This window comes from Macaca thibetana, chromosome 14 (assembly GCF_024542745.1).
Source record: "Macaca thibetana thibetana isolate TM-01 chromosome 14, ASM2454274v1, whole genome shotgun sequence".
Taxonomy (NCBI): domain Eukaryota; kingdom Metazoa; phylum Chordata; class Mammalia; order Primates; family Cercopithecidae; genus Macaca; species Macaca thibetana.
Window position 1 is genome coordinate 16,461,328 of NC_065591.1, and position 19,151 is coordinate 16,480,478.

The following is a 19,151-nucleotide window of genomic DNA, read 5'->3' on the forward strand; positions in this document are numbered from 1 at the left end:
TCGATACTATGCACTCCAATGTACTTTTTCCTCAGTCATCTCTCCTTTGTAGATCTCTGTTATGCCACCAACGTCACTCCTCAGATGCTGGTTAATTTTTTCTTCCAAAAGAAAAACCATTTCCTTTATTGGTTGCTTTATCCAATTTCACCTTTTCATTGCAATGGTGATCACAGATTATCTTATGCTCATAGTGATGCTGTATGACCGCTACCTGGGCATCTGCAAGCCTTCATTATATGGAAGCAAAATGTCCAGGTGTGTCTGCCTCTGTTTCGCTGCTGCTCCCTATATTTATGGCTCTGCAAATGGTCAGGTACAGGTCTTCCTGATGCTTTGTCTGTCCTTCTATGAACCTATTGGGTGAAATTCCACCCCCAATATTTCACAGGAGTTCTTTTCTATTTCCCGAAATGTTGACTGGTCTGAGAAATAAAGGGAAAAAGTATAAAAGAGAGAAATTTTAAAGCTGGGCGTCCGGGGGAGACATCACATGTTGGCCAGTTCCATGATGCCCCCGAGCCATAAAACCAGCACGTTTTTATTAGTGATTTTCAAAAGGGGAGGGAGTGCATGAATACAGTATGGGTTACAGAGATCGCATGCTTCAAGGGCAACAAAGATCACGAGGCAGAAGGTCAGGGCAAAACTAGAATCACTAATGAACTCCCATGTCCTGCTGTGCATGCATTGTCAGCGTTCAAGAGGAGAGAACTGGTCTGACTAGAATTCCCCAGGCTGGAATTTCCTAATCCTAGCAAGCCTGGGGACACTGCAGGAGACTAAGGCATGTTTCATCCTTATCTACATCTGCATAAAGGCAGACACTCCCAGGGCGGCCATTTTAGAGGCCTCGCCCTAGGAATGCATTCTTTTCCCAGGGCTGTTAATTATTAATATTCCTTACTGGGGAAAGAATTCAGCGATATTTATCTTACCCGTTTTTCGGTAGTAAGAGAAATATAGCTCTGTTCCACTTGGCCCACAGACAGTCAGACTTTAAAATTATCTCCCTTTTTCCCTGAAAATTGCTGTTACCCTATTCTTAAGGTGCCCAGATTTCATATTGTTCAAATACACATGCTCTACAAACAATTTGTGCAGTTAATGCAATCATCACAGGGTCCTGAGGCGACATTCATCCTCAGCTTACAACGATGACGGGATAAAGAGATTAAAGTAGAGACAGGCTTAGGAAATTATAAGAGTATTGATTGGGGAAATGATAAATGGCCACGAAATCTTCACAGTTTAGTTTCAGAGATTGCAGTAAAGACAGGCGTAAGAAATTTAAAAAGTATTAATTTGGGGAACTAATAAATGTCCATGAAATCTTCACAATTTATGTTCTTTTGCCGCTGTTTCAGCCAGTCCCTCCGTTGGGGGTCCCTGACTTCCTGCAACAGAACCCAATGAGATCAACCACTTTTTTTTTTTTTTTGGAGAAAGTACATTATATGCACATTTAATTCCACTATAAATTTTTGAGTGGAGGGATGGAGAGGAAGGGAGAAATACATATTACATTAATGGAGAGAATATGACTCAGAAAGTATATACAATGGGAGAAAGGAACCCATTGTTCCAAGTTTCCATATTCTTATTATGGCATATACGGTTGTGATGATTTTCTTAGTATGAAGTATCTCCCAGGGCTGAGTTTGATGTAAAACTGGAGATCAACCACTTTTATTGTGCAGACCCACCCCTCTTAGTCCTTGTCTGCTTGGATACTATGTCAAAGAAACTGCCATGTTCGTGGTGGCTGGTTCCAACCTCATCTGCCCTCCCACTCTCATCTTCATTTCGTACACTTTCATCTTCACAGACATTCGGCATATCCACACTGCTGAGAGAAGGCACAATGCCTTCTTCACCTGCAGGTCCCATGTGACTGCTGTCACTGTCTTTTATGGAATGCTGTTTTGCATGTGCCTAAGGCCCCCTTCTGAGGCATGTGTAGAACAGGGGAAAATTGTACCTGTTTTTTATATCTTTATGAGTCCTATGTTAAACCCATTGATCTACAGCCTGAGGAATAAAGATGTTAAAAGAATAATAAGGGAAGTTATCCGAAAGAAACTATTTGCCAAGTAAGGCAGATATTTTAGTTACAGGTTATATAATACATTCTTATTATCTTACCAATGAATGAGCATTATAAACTAACAAATCACTTTCTGTCATTGATTGTTTTTTGTCTTTTGTAATTTGCACATGGGAATTGAAAGTGTATGCCAAATTATTAGCTAGAGTTGATAGTGCCATCTCAGTGAATTTAAGAAAAAATCATAGAAATTTAAATAGAAGACTGTTATGGCTTGTAAAAGTCAACAAAGAGCAGTGATTCCTTATTTAGTACTCATACTGGTAGCAAACGATAAAAGAGAGAATGCTAAGGAAATGACAGTCATTACATTTTTATAGTACTTAATAACTTCCAAACTATCTTCGAGACACCTTTCAAACATAGTATATGAGGTTTTCTCCTTTCTTTTATATGGATAATGTGACAATAAAGACATTGAAGTATATCTCAGAATACTACTTTAAGATACAGTCTTATATTTTGAGCCAATGAAATCTTTTTTCATAAAGCCTTTGAAGTAATGCCAAATTTCCTTTAGTAGGCTTTATAAATTGTTTGCATTGCCAGGAGGCATTCACATCAGTATGTGACCTCACTTCTCCACTCTGTCATTACCATTCTTATTCTTGCCATTGAAGCAGATACTTTCAAGTGTGTCTTAATAAATTGATTTTTATGTTCTCATTGGGGGAACATGGGAAGTGTCCCATGTGGGATTACACAGTAATTTGGGTGTTTATAGTCTTAACATTTTCATGAAGCTTCGCATGGGCCTCCATTTCTCCAGAACAATCAGATGTATTAGTTTTTTATCCTTCACAGAAACACATGCTTAGGCAGATGAATCAGTGCAGCAGCATTTAGACACATTTGTGATTCAGGGATATATGGCTCTTCAGCCAGATGGTGTGAATTTTGGGATAATGGCACATATTTAAAACAGAACTACCTTTTGACCCAGCAATCCCATTACTGGGTATATACACAAAGGAATATAAATCATTCTACCATAAAGACACATGCATGTGTGTGTTCATCACAACAGTATTCACAATAGCAAAGACATGTAATCAACCTCAATGCCCTTCAACAGTAGATCAATACAAAAAAAATGTGGTACATGTATCTTATGGAATGCTAAGCAGCTGTAAAAAAAAAAATGAGATTATGTCCTTTGTAGCAACACGGAAAAACCTGGAAGACAATATCCAAAGCAAACCAATGCAGGAACAGGAAACCATATACTGCATGTTCTCACTTACATGTGGAAGCTAAACATTGAATACACATGGACACAAAAAAGGGAACAACAGACACTAGGGCCTACTTGAGGGTGAAGGGTGGAAGGAGGGTAAGGATTGAAACTCTCTGCCTGTCGGGTACTATGTTTATCAACTGGGTGATGAAATAACCTGTATACCAAAACCCTGTGACATTCAATTTACCTTTATATCAAAGCTGCACATGGACACCCAAAATAAAATTTAAAAAAAGAAATCTGTCCCAAGGAGATGGTTTTCTCTTAATGGGCTGCATCCTACTTAATGAATTATGGATTTCATGCATTCTTTTTCAGGATTATACTGCCTACCTGATTGTAGACAGTTTGATGCATTTTACATAGTATCAGTTTGATATTAAACATAATTAAGAGCATTTGGCTTCAAAACAATAGTAAATGCATAGAATTTATTATGGTTATAGTACTATTTATACAAATAATAATACAACATCAGGGCGGAGCAAGATGGCCGAATAGGAACAGCTCCAGTCTCCAACTCCCAGCGCGAGTGACACAGAAGACCGGTGATTTCTGCATTTTCAACTGAGGTACTGGGTTCATCTCACTGGGGAGTGCCGGACGATCTGTGCTGGTCAGCTGCTGCAGCCCGACCAGCGAGAGCTGAAGCAGGATGAGGCATCGCCTCACCTGGGAAGCGCAAGGGGAAAGGGAATCCCTTTTCCTAGCCAGGGGAACTGAGACACACAACACCTGGAAAATCGGGTAACTCCCACCCCAATACTGCGCTTTAAGCAAACAGGCACACCAGGAGATCATATCCCACACCTGGCCGGGAGGGTCCCACGCCCACGGAGCCTCCCTCATTGCTAGCACAGCAGTCTGTGATCTACCGGTAAGGCAGCAGCGAGGCTGGGGAAGGGGCGCCCGCCATTGCTGAGGCTTAAGTAGGTAAACAAAGCTGCTGGGAAGCTCGAACTGGGTGGAGCTCACAGCAGCTCAAGGAAACCTGCCTGTCTCCGTAGACTCCACCTCTGGGGACAGGGCACAGTAAACAATAACAAACGCAGCAGAAACCTCTGCAGACGCAAACGACTCTGTCTGACAGCCTTGAAGAGAGCAGTGGATCTCCCAACACGGAGGTTGAGATCTGAGAAGGGACAGACTCCCTGCTCAAGTGGGTCCCTGACCCCTGAGTAGCCTAACTGGGAGACATCCCCCACTAGGGGCAGTCTGACACCCCTCACCTCACAGGGTGGAGTACACCCCTGAGAGGAAGCTTCCAAAGCAAGAATCAGACAGGTACACTCGCTGTTCAGAAATATTCTATCTTCTGCAGCCTCTGCTGCTGATACCCAGGCAAACAGGGTCTGGAGTGGACCTCAAGCAATCTCCAACAGACCTACAGCTGAGGGTCCTGACTGTTAGAAGGAAAACTATCAAACAGGAAGGACACCTACACCAAAACCCCATCAGTACATCACCATCATCAAAGACCAGAGGCAGATAAAACCACAAAGATGGGGAAAAAGCAGGGCAGAAAAGCTGGAAATTCAAAAAATAAGAGCGCATCTCCCCCGGCAAAGGAGCGTAGCTCATCACCAGCAACAAATCAAAGCTGGACGGAGAATGACTTTGACGAGATGAGAGAAGAAGGCTTCAGTCCATCAAATTTCTCAGAGCTAAAGGAGGAATTACGTACCCAGCGCAAAGAAACTAAAAATCTTCAAAAAAAAAGTGGAAGAATTGATGGCTAGAGTAATTAATGCAGAGAAGGTCATAAACAAAATGAAAGAGATGAAAACCATGACACGAGAAATACGTGACAAATGCACAAGCTTCAGTAACCGACTCGATCAACTGGAAGAAAGAGTATCAGCGATTGAGGATCAAATGAACGAAATGAAGCGAGAAGAGAAACCAAAAGAAAAAAGAAGAAAAAGAAATGAACAAAGCCTGCAAGAAGTATGGGATTATGTAAAAAGACCAAATCTACGTCTGATTGGGGTGCCTGAAAGTGAGGGGGAAAATGGAACCAAGTTGGAAAACACTTTTCAGGATATCATCCAGGAGAACTTCCCCAACCTAGTAGGGCAGGCCAACATTCAAATCCAGGAAATACAGAGAACGCCACAAAGATACTCCTCGAGAAGAGCAACTCCAAGACACATAATTGCCAGATTCACCAAAGTTGAAATGAAGGAAAAAATCTTAAGGGCAGCCAGAGAGAAAGGTCGGGTTACCCACAAAGGGAAGCCCATCAGACTAACAGCAGATCTCTCGGCAGAAACTCTCCAAGCCAGAAGAGAGTGGGGGCCAATATTCAACATTCTTAAAGAAAAGAATTTTAAACCCAGAATTTCATATCCAGCCAAACTAAGTTTCATAAGTGAAGGAGAAATAAAATCCTTTACAGATAAGCAAATGCTTAGAGATTTTGTCACCACTAGGCCTGCCTTACAAGAGACCCTGCAGGAAGCACTAAACATGCAAAGGAACAACCGGTACCAGCCATTGCAAAAACATGCCAAAATGTAAAGACCATCGAGGCTAGGAAGAAACTGCATCAACTAACGAGCAAAATAACCAGTTAATATCATAATGGCAGGATCAAGTTCACACATAACAATCTTAACCTTAAATGTAAATGGACTAAATGCTCCAATTAAAAGACACAGACTGGCAAACTGGATAGAGAGTCAAGACCCATCAGTCTGCTGTATTCAGGAGACCCATCTCACATGCAGAGACATACATAGGCTCAAAATAAAGGAATGGAGGAAGATTTACCAAGCAAATGGAGAACAAAAAAAAGCGGGGGTTGCAATACTAGTCTCTGATAAAACAGACTTTAAACCATCAAAGATCAAAAGAGACAAAGAAGGCCATTACATAATGGTAAAGGGATCAATTCAACAGAAAGAGCTAACTATCCTAAATATATATGCACCCAATACAGGAGCACCCAGATTCATAAAGCAAGTCCTTAGAGACTTACAAAGAGACTTAGACTCCCATACAATAATAATGGGAGACTTCAACACTCCACTGTCAACATTAGACAGATAAACGAGACAGAAAGTTAACAAGGATATCCAGGAATTGAACTCATCTCTGCAGCAAGCAGACCTAATAGACATCTATAGAACTCTCCACCCCAAATCAACAGAATATACATTCTTCTCAGCACCACATCGTACTTACTCCAAAATTGACCATGTAATTGGAAGTGAAGCACTCCTCAGCAAATGTACAAGAACAGAAATTATAACAAACTGTCTCTCAGACCACAGTGCAATCAAACTAGAACTCAGGACTAAGAAACTCAATCAAAACCACTCAACTACATGGAAACTGAACAACCTGCTCCTGAATGACTACTGGGTACATAACGAAATGAAGGCAGAAATAAAGATGTTCTTTGAAACCAATGAGAACAAAGATACAACATACCAGAATCTCTGGGACACATTTAAAGCAGTGTGTAGAGGGAAATTTATAGCACTAAATGCCCACAAGAGAAAGCTGGAAAGATCTAAAATTGACACGCTAACATCACAATTAAAAGAACTAGAGAAGCAAGAGCAAACACATTCGAAAGCTAGCAGAAGGCAAGAAATAACTAAGATCAGAGCAGAACTGAAGGAGATAAGAGACACAAAAAACCCTCCAAAAAATCAATGAATCCAGGAGTTGGTTTTTTGAAAAGATCAACAAAATTGACAGACCACTAGCCAGACTAATAAAGAAGAAAAGAGAGAAGAATCAAATCGACACAATTAAAAATGATAAAGGGGATATCACCACCGACCCCACAGAAATACAAACTACCATCAGAGAATACTATAAACACCTCTACGCAAATCAACTGGAAAATCTAGAAGAAATGGATAATTTCCTGGACACTTACACTCTTCCAAGACTAAACCAGGAAGAAGTTGAATCCCTGAATAGACCAATAGCAGGCTCTGAAATTGAGGCAATAATTAATAGCCTACCAACCAAAAAAAGTCCAGGACCAGATGGATTCACAGCAGAATTCTACCAGAGGTACAAGGAGGAGTTGGTACCATTCCTTCTGAAACTATTCCAATCAATAGAAAAAGAGGGAATCCTCCCTAACTCATTTTATGAGGCCAACATCATCCTGATACCAAAGCCTGGCAGAGACACAACAAAAAAAGAGAATTTTAGACCAATATCCCTGATGAACATTGATGCAAAAATCCTCAATAAAATACTGGCAAACCGGATTCAGCAACACATCAAAAAGCTTATCCACCATGATCAAGTGGGCTTCATCCTTGGGATGCAAGGCTGGTTCAACATTCGCAAATCAATAAACATAATTCAGCATATAAACAGAACCAAAGACAAGAACCACATGATTATCTCAATAGATGCAGAAAAGGCTTTTGACAAAATTCAACAGCCCTTCATGCCAAAAACGCTCAATAAATTCGGTATTGATGGAACGTACCTCAAAATAATAAGAGCTATTTATGACAAACCCACAGCCAATATCATACTGAATGGGCAAAAACTGGAAAAATTCCCTTTGAAAACTGGCACAAGACAGGGATGCCCTCTCTCACCACTCCTATTCAACATAGTGTTGGAAGTTCTGGCTAGGGCAATCAGGCAAGAGAAAGAAATCAAGGGTATTCAGTTAGGAAAAGAAGAAGTCAAATTGTCCCTGTTTGCAGATGACATGATTGTATATTTAGAAAACCCCATTGTCTCAGCCCAAAATCTCCTTAAGCTGATAAGCAACTTCAGCAAAGTCTCAGGATACAAAATGAATGTGCAAAAATCACAAGCATTCTTATACACCAGTAACAGACAAACAGAGAGCCAAATCAGGAATGAACTTCCATTCACAATTGCTTCAAAGAGAATCAAATACCTAGGAATCCAACTTACAAGGGATGTAAAGGACCTCTTCAAGGAGAACTACAAACCACTGCTCAGTGAAATCAAAGAGGACACAAACAAATGGAAGAACATACCATGCTCATGGATAGGAAGAATCAATATCGTGAAAATGGCCATACTGCCCAAGGTCATTTATAGATTCAATGCCATCACCATCAAGCTACCAACGAGTTTCTTCACAGAATTGAAAAAAACTGCTTTAAAGTTCATATGGAACCAAAAAAGAGCCCGCATCTCCAAGACAATCCTAAGTCAAAAGAACAAAGCTGGAGGCATCATGCTACCTGACTTCAAACTATACTACAAGGCTACAGTAACCAAAACAGCATGGTACTGGTACCAAAACAGAGATATAGACCAATGGAACAGAACAGAGTCCTCAGAAATAATACCACACATCTACAGCCATCTGATCTTTGACAAACCTGAGAGAAACAAGAAATGGGGAAAGGATTCCCTATTTAATAAATGGTGCTGGGATAATTGGCTAGCCATAAGTAGAAAGCTGAAACTGGATCCTTTCCTTACTCCTTATACGAAAATTAATTCAAGATGCATTAGAGACTTAAATGTTAGACCTAATACCATAAAAATCCTAGAGGAAAACCTAGGTAGTACCATTCAGGACATAGGCATGGGCAAAGACTTCATGTCTAAAACACCAAAAGCAACGGCAGCAAAAGCCAAAATTGACAAATGGGATCTCATTAAACTAAAGAGCTTCTGCACAGCAAAAGAAACTACCATCAGAGTGAACAGGCAACCTACAGAATGGGAGAAAATTTTTGCAATCTACTCATCTGACAAAGGGCTAATATCCAGAACCTACAAAGAACTCAAACAAATTTACAAGAAAAAAACAAACAACCCCATCAAAAAGTGGGCAAAGGATATGAACAGACATTTCTCAAAAGAAGACATTCATACAGCCAACAGACACATGAAAAAATGCTCATCATCACTGGCCATCAGAGAAATGCAAATCAAAACCACAATGAGATACCATCTCACACCAGTTAGAATGGCGATCATTAAAAAGTCAGGAAACAACAGGTGCTGGAGAGGATGTGGAGAAATAGGAACACTTTTACACTGTTGGTGGGATTGTAAACTAGTTCAACCATTATGGAAAACAGTATGGCGATTCCTCAAGGATCTAGAACTAGATGTACCATATGACCCAGCCATCCCATTACTGGGTATATACCCAAAGGATTATAAATTATGCTGCTATAAAGACACATGCACACGTATGTTTATTGCAGCACTATTCACAATAGCAAAGACTTGGAATCAACCCAAATGTCCATCAGTGACAGATTGGATTAAGAAAATGTGGCATATATACACCATGGAATACTATGCAGCCATAAAAAAGGATGAGTTTGTGTCCTTTGTAGGGACATGGATGCAGCTGGAAACCATCATTCTTAGCAAACTATCACAAGAACAGAAAACCAAACACCGCATGTTCTCACTCATAGGTGGGAACTGAACAATGAGATCACTTGGACTCAGGAAGGGGAACATCACACACCGGGGCCTATCATGGGGAGGGGGAGGGGGGAGGGATTGCATTGGGAGTTATACCTGATGTAAATGATGAGTTGATGGGTGCAGCACACCAACATGGCACAAGTATACATATGTAACAAACCTGCACGTTATGCACATGTACCCTACAACTTAAAGTATAATAATAGGCCGGGCGCGGTGGCTCAAGCCTGTAATCCCAGCACTTTGGGAGGCCGAGACGGGCAGATCACGAGGCCAGGAGATCGAGAGACGATCCGGCTAACACGGTGAAACCCCGTCTCTACTAAAATATACAAAAAAACTAGCCGGGCGAGGTGGCGGGCGCCTGTAGTCCCAGCTACTCGGGAGGCTGAGGCAGGAGAATGGCGTAAACCCGGGAGGCGGAGCTTGCAGTGAGCTGAGATCCGGCCACTGCACTCCAGCCTGGGTGACAGAGCAAGACTCCGTCTCAAAAAAAAAAAAAAAAAAAAAAAAAAAGTATAATAATAATAAATAAATTAAATAATAATAATAATAATAATAATACATCAGTGACGTTGTGTCTAGTGAGCATGACGCCATTTTAGAACATTTCTTAGCTAGGATTTTGATGATAATAGCATGCTATAACTTTTGAATAAAAATAGTAAATTGAATAATCACAAACAAGTAACAGTCTAAAGGGCTAGTAGGATGTGTTTAGCTGCCTGACCATTGTATCATTTGTGCAGCTAAATCCATTAGCTGTCCCTCTAGCAGGCACACATACTAGTTATTGCAGTGGAAGAAAAATGACATGAACTAAGGAATTAATGCCTTTGAGTAATATAAACAGAGCCTTCTGAAGGTTTTCTATGAAAAATAATGTAAGTATGTGTAAAACTCTTCTTTGGGTAAGTATCATACACATAGCTAAATTTTGTATTTTCTATTCATTGCTGTATAAATAAATTAACATTGCCTTCTTTCGTGTGGACATCTGATCATGTGATTGCACACTTAAAATTATAAATACTTTGCTCTTTCTAAATGAAAACAGCCCATTCATTACTTTTCATCTAACCATTCAGTTATTATAGAGCCAGTTTTATTTCTGTCAGAAAATTCACTTTGTAAATCTTATGTTTTATTACATAACCATTGTATACCAACACATAAAAGAAAATATATACATACATACACACATACATTAGGACATTTTTTTCTTCAAAGTGAAAGCTTTCTACCTAAAAGTGAGCCAAATCTTCAACATTTTTATGCAAAACAAGGTACTTCTACATTAAGGGAGGAGGAAATGAGGAACACCAGTTTTATAATCTTATAATACCTTATATTCCATCATAATTTTTTTTTTTTTTTTTTTTTTTTTAGATGAAGTCTCACTCTGTCACCCAGGCTGAGGTACAGTGGTGTAATCTTGGTTCACTGCAACCTCTGCCTCCTGGGTTCAAGCAATTCTTCCTGCCTCAGCTTCCTGAGTAGCTGGGATTACAGGCACGCACCACCACATCTGGCTAAGTTTTGTATTTTTAGTAGAGACGGGGTTTCGCCATGTTGGCCAGGCTGGTCTCAAACTCCTTACCTTAGGTGATCCAGTGGCCTTGGCCTCCCAAAGTGCTGGGATTACAGAGCCACCGTGCCCGGCCTCCAAAATATTTAAGCAATATTACTGTATTTTACAATGTTAGTAATGGAAGGAACCAAAATGAAACACAGAATAATTGAGATAGAGAAGACTTTACACATCAATTTGAAATAAACATATAGCAAAGCTCTATATTCTCAAATTTCATGGGATGTAATAAATCTACATTTTGATTTTGATATATAGCTATGTTTTATTAAATGATTTCTCAGAGTATAACCTACCACCAACAACTCTAAGAAAATTAGGGATGCTTCTCCTGTCTCGGTCAGAGTGCACTTTGATCCATTTGTACTAACCTGGAACTATGTGTGCACTGGAAAATACAGACTAATGAACGCATCTCTAGTCCCTTTGTCCTCTAACAAATACAGTGCTACACAATTTTCAAATATTCTCCATTCTATTTCAACTCCCTTTCTAAATAATTTTATGCATCATAAATTTTATAAATAGTCCTGAATCTAAGACCTTTGATTGTTAGCATGTTAATATTAACCTCGATGGGGCAGACTAGTTCCAACATAAATCCATAACATCCATTCTCCAAAGGATCCTGGGCCCTGACCAATACTTCTGCCTCCTACTGATTATGCCACTCTTCTGCTCTCACAGTCTTTCAAATCTTTCCTCTCCTCAAATGTCTCACCTGTCTCAACTTCCTACCCCTTACTCTCTTTAGATGACGTCACTGCAGTGTTTATAGGCAAAAGCTGAAGAGTTCTGATGAGCATCTCCTTGTTTTCATTATACTAAAAAGGCAAAAGTTATCTACCCATGTTTTCCTCTTCCATGTTATTGAAAGGGATGGCTAATTTCTCTATTTGTGCTAAGGATCTCATACACACTTGTACCGAAACTTTACATAAATGTAACATAGGGATTTCATCCTCACAGGAAAGTCTAGCTCCAGGAAGCATCAAATTAAGGTTATGCTCTTGAGGAACAAAGCATATTTTAATGGACTCTTTAGAATTAGTTTAAAAATACTCTAGGGAAGATGCCTAATAAATATGTTGTAAATCTTGCTACCTTGTTTTCATAAGATATGGTCTGTTAACATTAACAGGTAGGTCATTTTTTACATTTGTTCACTAAAAATACAACTTGTGTGTGTGTGTGTGTGTAGAGATAAGTATTCCATCAATGGGGAAAACAAATATTTTTTCCAATTTCGCTTGACTTTTCTATCCATATGTTAGAATTGCATTGATTCTCTCAAATAAATTGTATGCAAACTCTTCTGATGTATATGTGAGAACTAAATAAACAATGGCTTTAAGGTGCAGTTTTTGGAGTGGAAATTTTTACAATCCTATGTTACTTTCAAAGAGAACTGAGAGAGAGTGGCTCGAGTTGGAAGTTAAGGCCGCTTTTATACATTATCTGTGCATACCTAAACAATATTATCATGAGTGGGTTAGTGGTACAAAAATGGGAACCAAAAAAATATCCACACTTTTCCCAAACAGTAGAGTTGTATATCTATGGTTCAAATGCTGCATTCTTAGGAAGATCTTCTCTGAATGGTCATCCAAAAGCATCCCACATTCATTTTTTCTTCACATAAAATGGTATTGCCTGAAATTATATGTACCTTTTCCTGTGTGTTTAATATCTGCTCCCTCTATTATAATGTGTGCTCCATGAGCTGAAATACTTATTTACTGTAGTAACCCAAGGAACTGGAACAGAAAGAAATTAAGCTATACAGTATACATGAGTAAACAGGCAGCTGACATTACAAAGTGGAAAAAACAAGTCTTCTTTTTGTACCCTCTTAGCCATACATCAGATAGCAATTCATTTCTCTAAGTTAATGGTTCCTGAATAAAGGTAAGGCACACAGCTACAGGTTTTAATTGAAAATTCTTTGCTTTTCTTTCTTCATTTTGTGTCTGAAACAATATAATATCAGAGCTGAAGCGATACTAAAGATCAGACTTCCTTTATTTATCCAATTGCAAATAACCTACCATTGTCATACTTAATTTTCATTACTTTGGGCTTTTTGTTTCCTGACAAAGTTTGAATAAAATTACTAAATATGGAGTACACCAAGAAGACAGGTATAAATGTATGAATGAAGAAAATTATGTATGTATGGCAGAGAGAAATAGAGAATATGTATGTTTGTGTATGTATGTGGGTTTGATGTATAGAAAGACACAGATTAAAAAAGACATATAGGAAGAAAATGTTATATAAAATTTCTGATGTGATTATTGAAACAAAAGAAGTAATTGTCACCTAAATAGATGAATCAGTGAATGATAAATGGATGAAACAAATGCCAAATCTGAATCAGACAGAAATCCTCACATTCTTTGTCACTTTAAGTTTTCAGGAGATAAGAAGATGTTCTCCTCAAACCACACAATACTGACAGAATTCATTCTCTTGGGACTGACAGATGACCCAGTGCTAGAGAAGATCCTGTTTGGGGTGTTCCTGGTCATCTACCTAATCACGCTGGCAGGCAACCTGTGCATGATCCTGCTGATCAGGACCAATTCCCACCTGCAAACCCCCATGTATTTCTTCCTTGGCCACCTCTCCTTTGTAGACATTTGTTATTCTTCCAATGTTACTCCAAATATGCTGCACAATTTCCTCTCAGAACAGAAGACCATCTCCTACGCTGGATGCTTCACACAGTGTCTTCTCTTCATCGCCCTGGTGATCACTGAGTTTTACATCCTTGCTTCAATGGCACTGGATCGCTATGTAGCCATTTGCAGCCCTTTACATTACAGTTCCAGGATGTCCAAGAACATCTGTATCTGTCTGGTCATTGTCCCTTACATGTATGGGTTTCTGAGTGGGTTCTCTCAGTCACTGTTGACCTTTCACTTATCTTTCTGTGGCTCCCTTGAAATCAATCATTTCTACTGTGCTGATCCTCCTCTTATAATGCTGGCCTGCTCTGACACCCACGTCAAAAAGATGGCAATGTTTGTAGTTGCAGGCTTTACTCTCTCAAGCTCTCTATTCATCATTCTTCTGTCCTATCTTTTCATTTTTACAACGATCTTGAGGATCCATTCTGCTGAAGGCAGGCACAAAGCCTTTTCTACATGTGCTTCCCACCTGACAATAGTTACTTTGTTTTATGGAACCCTATTCTGCATGTACATAAGGCCTCCAGCAGAGAAGTCTGTAGAGGAGTCCAAAATAATTGCAGTCTTTTATAGTTTTTTGAGCCCAATGCTGAACCCATTGATCTACAGCCTAAGGAACAAAGATGTAATTCTTGCCATGCAACAAATGATTAGGGGAAAATCCTTTCGTAAAGTTGCAGGTTAGGCCTGTGTTTATTTGTAATCCCTAAGTGCCTGTGGGGTAACAAACTGAAATGGAAAAACCTAGTGTAGTCATGATTTAACATTATGGGCTGTTGGTAACCACTTTAGTTTATTCTCAAAATTAACACTTTGAAGATTTAGTTTTTAAAAATAAAAGCCTTCAAATTAAAAATGTTTTATTTGTCAGAGATTCTATGAATATAAATTGTTTGGTATCTAATAATTCTGTATGAAAATACTGTGTTTACTTACTTGGGGGTAAATTTTTAACCAACAGCCTGAGAGAAGCTCTGAAAATCCAAACCCTTTGAGTATTACTGTCCATAGAGCCATAGTGAGGTTCAAGATAGGGTGGATAATTTTATATTTTTAAAAAAATGATGCCGGGTGTGGTGGCTCACATCTGTAATCCTAGCAATTTGGGAGCCCGAGGCGGGTGGATCACCTGAGGTCAGGAGTTTGAGACCAGCCTAGCTAACATGGTGAAACCCTGTCTCTACTAAAATTACAAAATTAGCCAGGTGTGGTGGCACATACTGTAATCCCAGCTACTTGGGAGGCTGAGGCAGGAGAACAGCTTGAACCCTGGAGGAGGAGGTTGCGGTGAGTCAAGATTACACCATTCCATTCCACTTGGGCGACAAGAGCGAAACTCCATCTCCAAAAGTTAAAAAAAGAAAAAAAAAAAAAAGGAAAAAATAAAAAGAAAGAAATTATTTCTACTTCAATGTGGTGTCTTGAACAATAGCTCTGAAACCTGTGAACTTATTGTAATCACTGTGCAAAAAATGTAAATATATGAATCACCTATATGTTAAATTTTCTGTTAGTATTCTCAAAACCCACACTGTAAACATCTTGAGAAGCTTCTTTTTAGTCCATGTGGTAATACCGGTTATGGTCCTCGATTCTGAAAATCAACTCTCAACACCTTTTTTTTTTTTGAGTTTTCAAATGTATGGATCCATTTCTATCATCAAAATACTTCAATTGCATTCCACGTATGTTTTCCAGTGCAGTACCTCTGACTTAGGAATAATTTAGTTGCAGTCAATAGGGTCTATCAATTGATATTTGCATATGCATAAATGACTTTGTTACTGGAAAAAAGGGTCTTGATCCAGACCCCAGGAGGGGGTTCTTGGATCTACAGAGCAAAGATTTCAAGAGAAGCTGCAAAGTGCAGTGAGAAGAGATAGTTTATTAAAGGCTACTGCATTACAGAGTAAGGTGTTCTCAGAAAGCAAGTGGAGGAATGCACCCTCTTTAAGTATTTTTTATATACTAGTAGGTTGTGCCTACATGTGGGTAGGCTGACAGCATGATAAAATTTATCATTATGTTGATCTAAAGAAAACGATCCTTGATATTTTAGTGTGTGCATAACTATTATTATCATGATAGAAGCATATACTCTTATGAGAATTGGGACACCTAGACTCTCGCTGCATGAGACAATGGAAATGTCCAATCCTTGAAAAAGTACATTCTTGTGCATCAGTTTTTCCATAGCCAGCTGTCCCAAGATTTATGCCACCTAATAAGCTGATAATAAAACATTCTCTTCAAGTTGAAACAGAATGCTGTTGTGGAAAAATATTTGGCCTTGTAATTATTCAGAACTGAGCCTGAATTCTAGTTTTATTACTGTTTTGTTAGCTGGGTAAACTTAGAGAAGTTCCCTCTCCATATCAGTTTATTCAAATGCAAAACCCCATTTCATGGAGTTGTTGTGAATATCAAACATTATTTTTAATGTACATTTTCCTCAATTGCATTTTGAGGCAAGTATGCTGAGTTCCAGTGTGGACTCAATTCCATGAAAGTTTTTTTAACATGGGAAACATGATAGAAACAATAAATTAAATATGTTAGTTTTTTACTTATTTAACATATGATTATTATCCCTGTCAGGCACTTTCCTCATTGGCAGTCACCAGTCTCTTCTACCTGTTTGTTTCTTCATCAGTCTCTTACTGTTTCATTGTTTCATCTATCTATTTCTAAAACATTTCATGTTTTTTTCCAGAAATTATTTGTACCTAGTATTATTTGTTTACATGTCTTAGGCATCCTATCAAAATGCAAATCCCTTTATCAAAGAAATACTTTTAAAATATTTTTATTATTTAGATTAAACAATATTGAAGTTTGTACTTAGTACATATTCTTGTGTGAACTTGATAAAGGGCAAACAGTGGAGGAAATTCAGTAGTGCTCTTGAGATGGGAAGGACAATTACCTGAATTCAGGTTTCATCAGAAGTTAAGTGTCCTCAGACTATTTTAAATTTGTTTTTCAGTTTTGTATAAAGTGCTACCCTAGTTGGATAACAGGTGATTGCTTTGAGCTCTACTGAAGTATAAAATATAGATTTTTTTTCTAACATCTTGATTCAAGATAACATAGTACAACCAATGAGTATTTCTTCCCTTGAGAATGTTCTCCACTGTGATTTCACTTCTAATTACCTCTTCTTACTCATGTGGGGATTCTCCTGAGATACGTGCTGATACCAGTGATGTGGGTATATATCTTCCAGCACTGGCCAGAATTTGACCTTTGGGGTCATGAAAAAGACACCCTTGTTTTTACAGGTAAGAAAGGAAATGTTTTTGCATATTATTTTTCAGTATCTAATAATCTCTGTATTCACTTTGTTAAATTGTGTACGTTTTAGACAGCAATGTGTTTAGGCAGTTTTGAGGCAAATTTGCACAGACAATGCATTTTCCATGAAAGAAAATCTGTAGGGAGCTTACTTAGCTTCGTCTTTCACTTTTTTTTATAGTCCCAGTGTTACGGAAACATCCTGGTAGAATTTCATAGTATGACTATTTCAGCAGATGTTTTCACTGTTATTAGTTTCAAGTAATATTATTTTTGTGTTTTCCATTTGCCTAATGTCTTGGTGCCTACTGTCACCAATCTCCACAAGAAAAAGGCAAATTGAAAATAATTTAGGTCTACATAGCTTAATTAATCATATAAAATTTTTCTGACGTCTAAGTAAAATAAATGCTAAAACAGACTTTTTGTTGTGACCATTAAACATATGTGAAACTGGTCCATTAGCTTCAGTATGTGAAGCTCACAAAATTGGGTGAGTAGATATTATGTCCTCTTGGGTTCTCTTAATTTATAAGATTCTGGGTTCTTTTCCAATGCCCTATTTTTGTCTAGAGACCTAGATTTTTACAAGCAATACTTGTACCTCAGTGAGACTTTAGTTTTCAGACTATTATTTTATTTTTTTCAACAAAATACTTGAAACATAAATCAGCTGGATTATAATCAAATCAGTCTGATCATAATCAAATAACTAACTTGTGTCAAGGACCTTAAACAGTAAGTTGATGAATGAAATTCTCACGCCTATTTTTTTAGGCTGCACAAGTAGTCACAGAATCATGCATTATCAAATTCATCATCATCAAAGTTACTGTCTGCATTTGAATGTTTGTTTTGAGTGTTTCTTGCCTCTCAGTACCAGTGGAAAGATTTCTCATGGGCTCTATATCTGTATATTAGTTATTATATATTAGTCTATTAGTTAGCTCTGATTGCCATTGTCTCTACAATGCTAGAATTAAAATATGGTTAATGATAACGGTCTCCACTAAAAGTGTGTGTCCAGATGACCAGTGAGATCTGAGCAAATTTGCAAAGCTCCTTAGTCAGGTCTAAAACCAAGATCTTGTACTGAAGAAGTTGCTCATCACCTGAGAGTTAAAAGAAGCCCTTGTGTCTTCCTTCTTGCCAATTAGGTTACAATTCATAGGCATTATTCTAGATTCTTGGCCCAGATTTTTTCATATTCTTTACAGTTAGGGCACTGATACCTTGGTTGGCTGGCTTTCTTCTTCCTCATCCATCTCTTACCTTTGTTAGAGTGCCTGTCACTATCATCTGTAACTCAAAGAAAACTCTAACTCAAGATCCTTATTTATTCATATATGTTTCCTGGGGCAGAATAAGGAGACAACAATATTAGATACATTGAATTTTAACATTTTGGAAACAATATCCATCATTACTCAACCAGTCAATGGAACTGAAGGAAGAGATAGACTTTCCTGGGAAAGTAAAATATTATAGAAGGAGAGCACCGCTCCGAGAATTATATGATTCCTCTTCTGATTCTTCTGCTTCTGAGTTGTAAGCCGGAACCAGAATGTCAAATTTTATGAGACTGGTTACTCACTTAACTAAATTTATTTCCTCTATATTGTCCAGTGCTCCCCTTCTAGCATCCAGCACCATGTCTGGAACTTGAAAAATGCTCAATAATTATTTGCTATAAGCATGCATGCATACATAAATGCATGGTTGACAACGTATTACAAAGTGAATTAGTATTTTTTTAACTATAAAATTTCACTTTAGGCAAGATGGCCGAATAGGAACAGCTCCAGTCTCCAA

At 38.4% G+C, this 19,151-nt stretch overlaps 2 protein-coding genes across 4 annotated transcripts in view; one reads left to right on the top strand and one right to left on the bottom strand.

Moving 5' to 3' along the window:
* The window catches only part of LOC126936113 (olfactory receptor 5M1), a 270,162-nt gene extending 254,508 nt beyond the window's left edge, over nt 1-15,654 (top strand). For 2 of the 3 annotated variants that reach the window (XM_050758559.1, XM_050758560.1), the window contains one exon: nt 13,772-15,654. In XM_050758559.1, the coding sequence (XP_050614516.1) occupies nt 13,783-14,730 (948 nt within the window). In that variant the 5' untranslated portion in view covers nt 13,772-13,782 and the 3' untranslated portion in view covers nt 14,731-15,654. Of the gene's footprint in view, nt 1-11,189 lie in introns of those variants that run through there. The other variant, XM_050758558.1, reaches the window with a different exon arrangement.
* The window catches only part of LOC126936172 (olfactory receptor 1013), a 134,944-nt gene that overhangs the window by 42,094 nt on the left and 73,699 nt on the right, over nt 1-19,151 (bottom strand). The gene's annotated exons all lie outside the window — the stretch shown is intronic.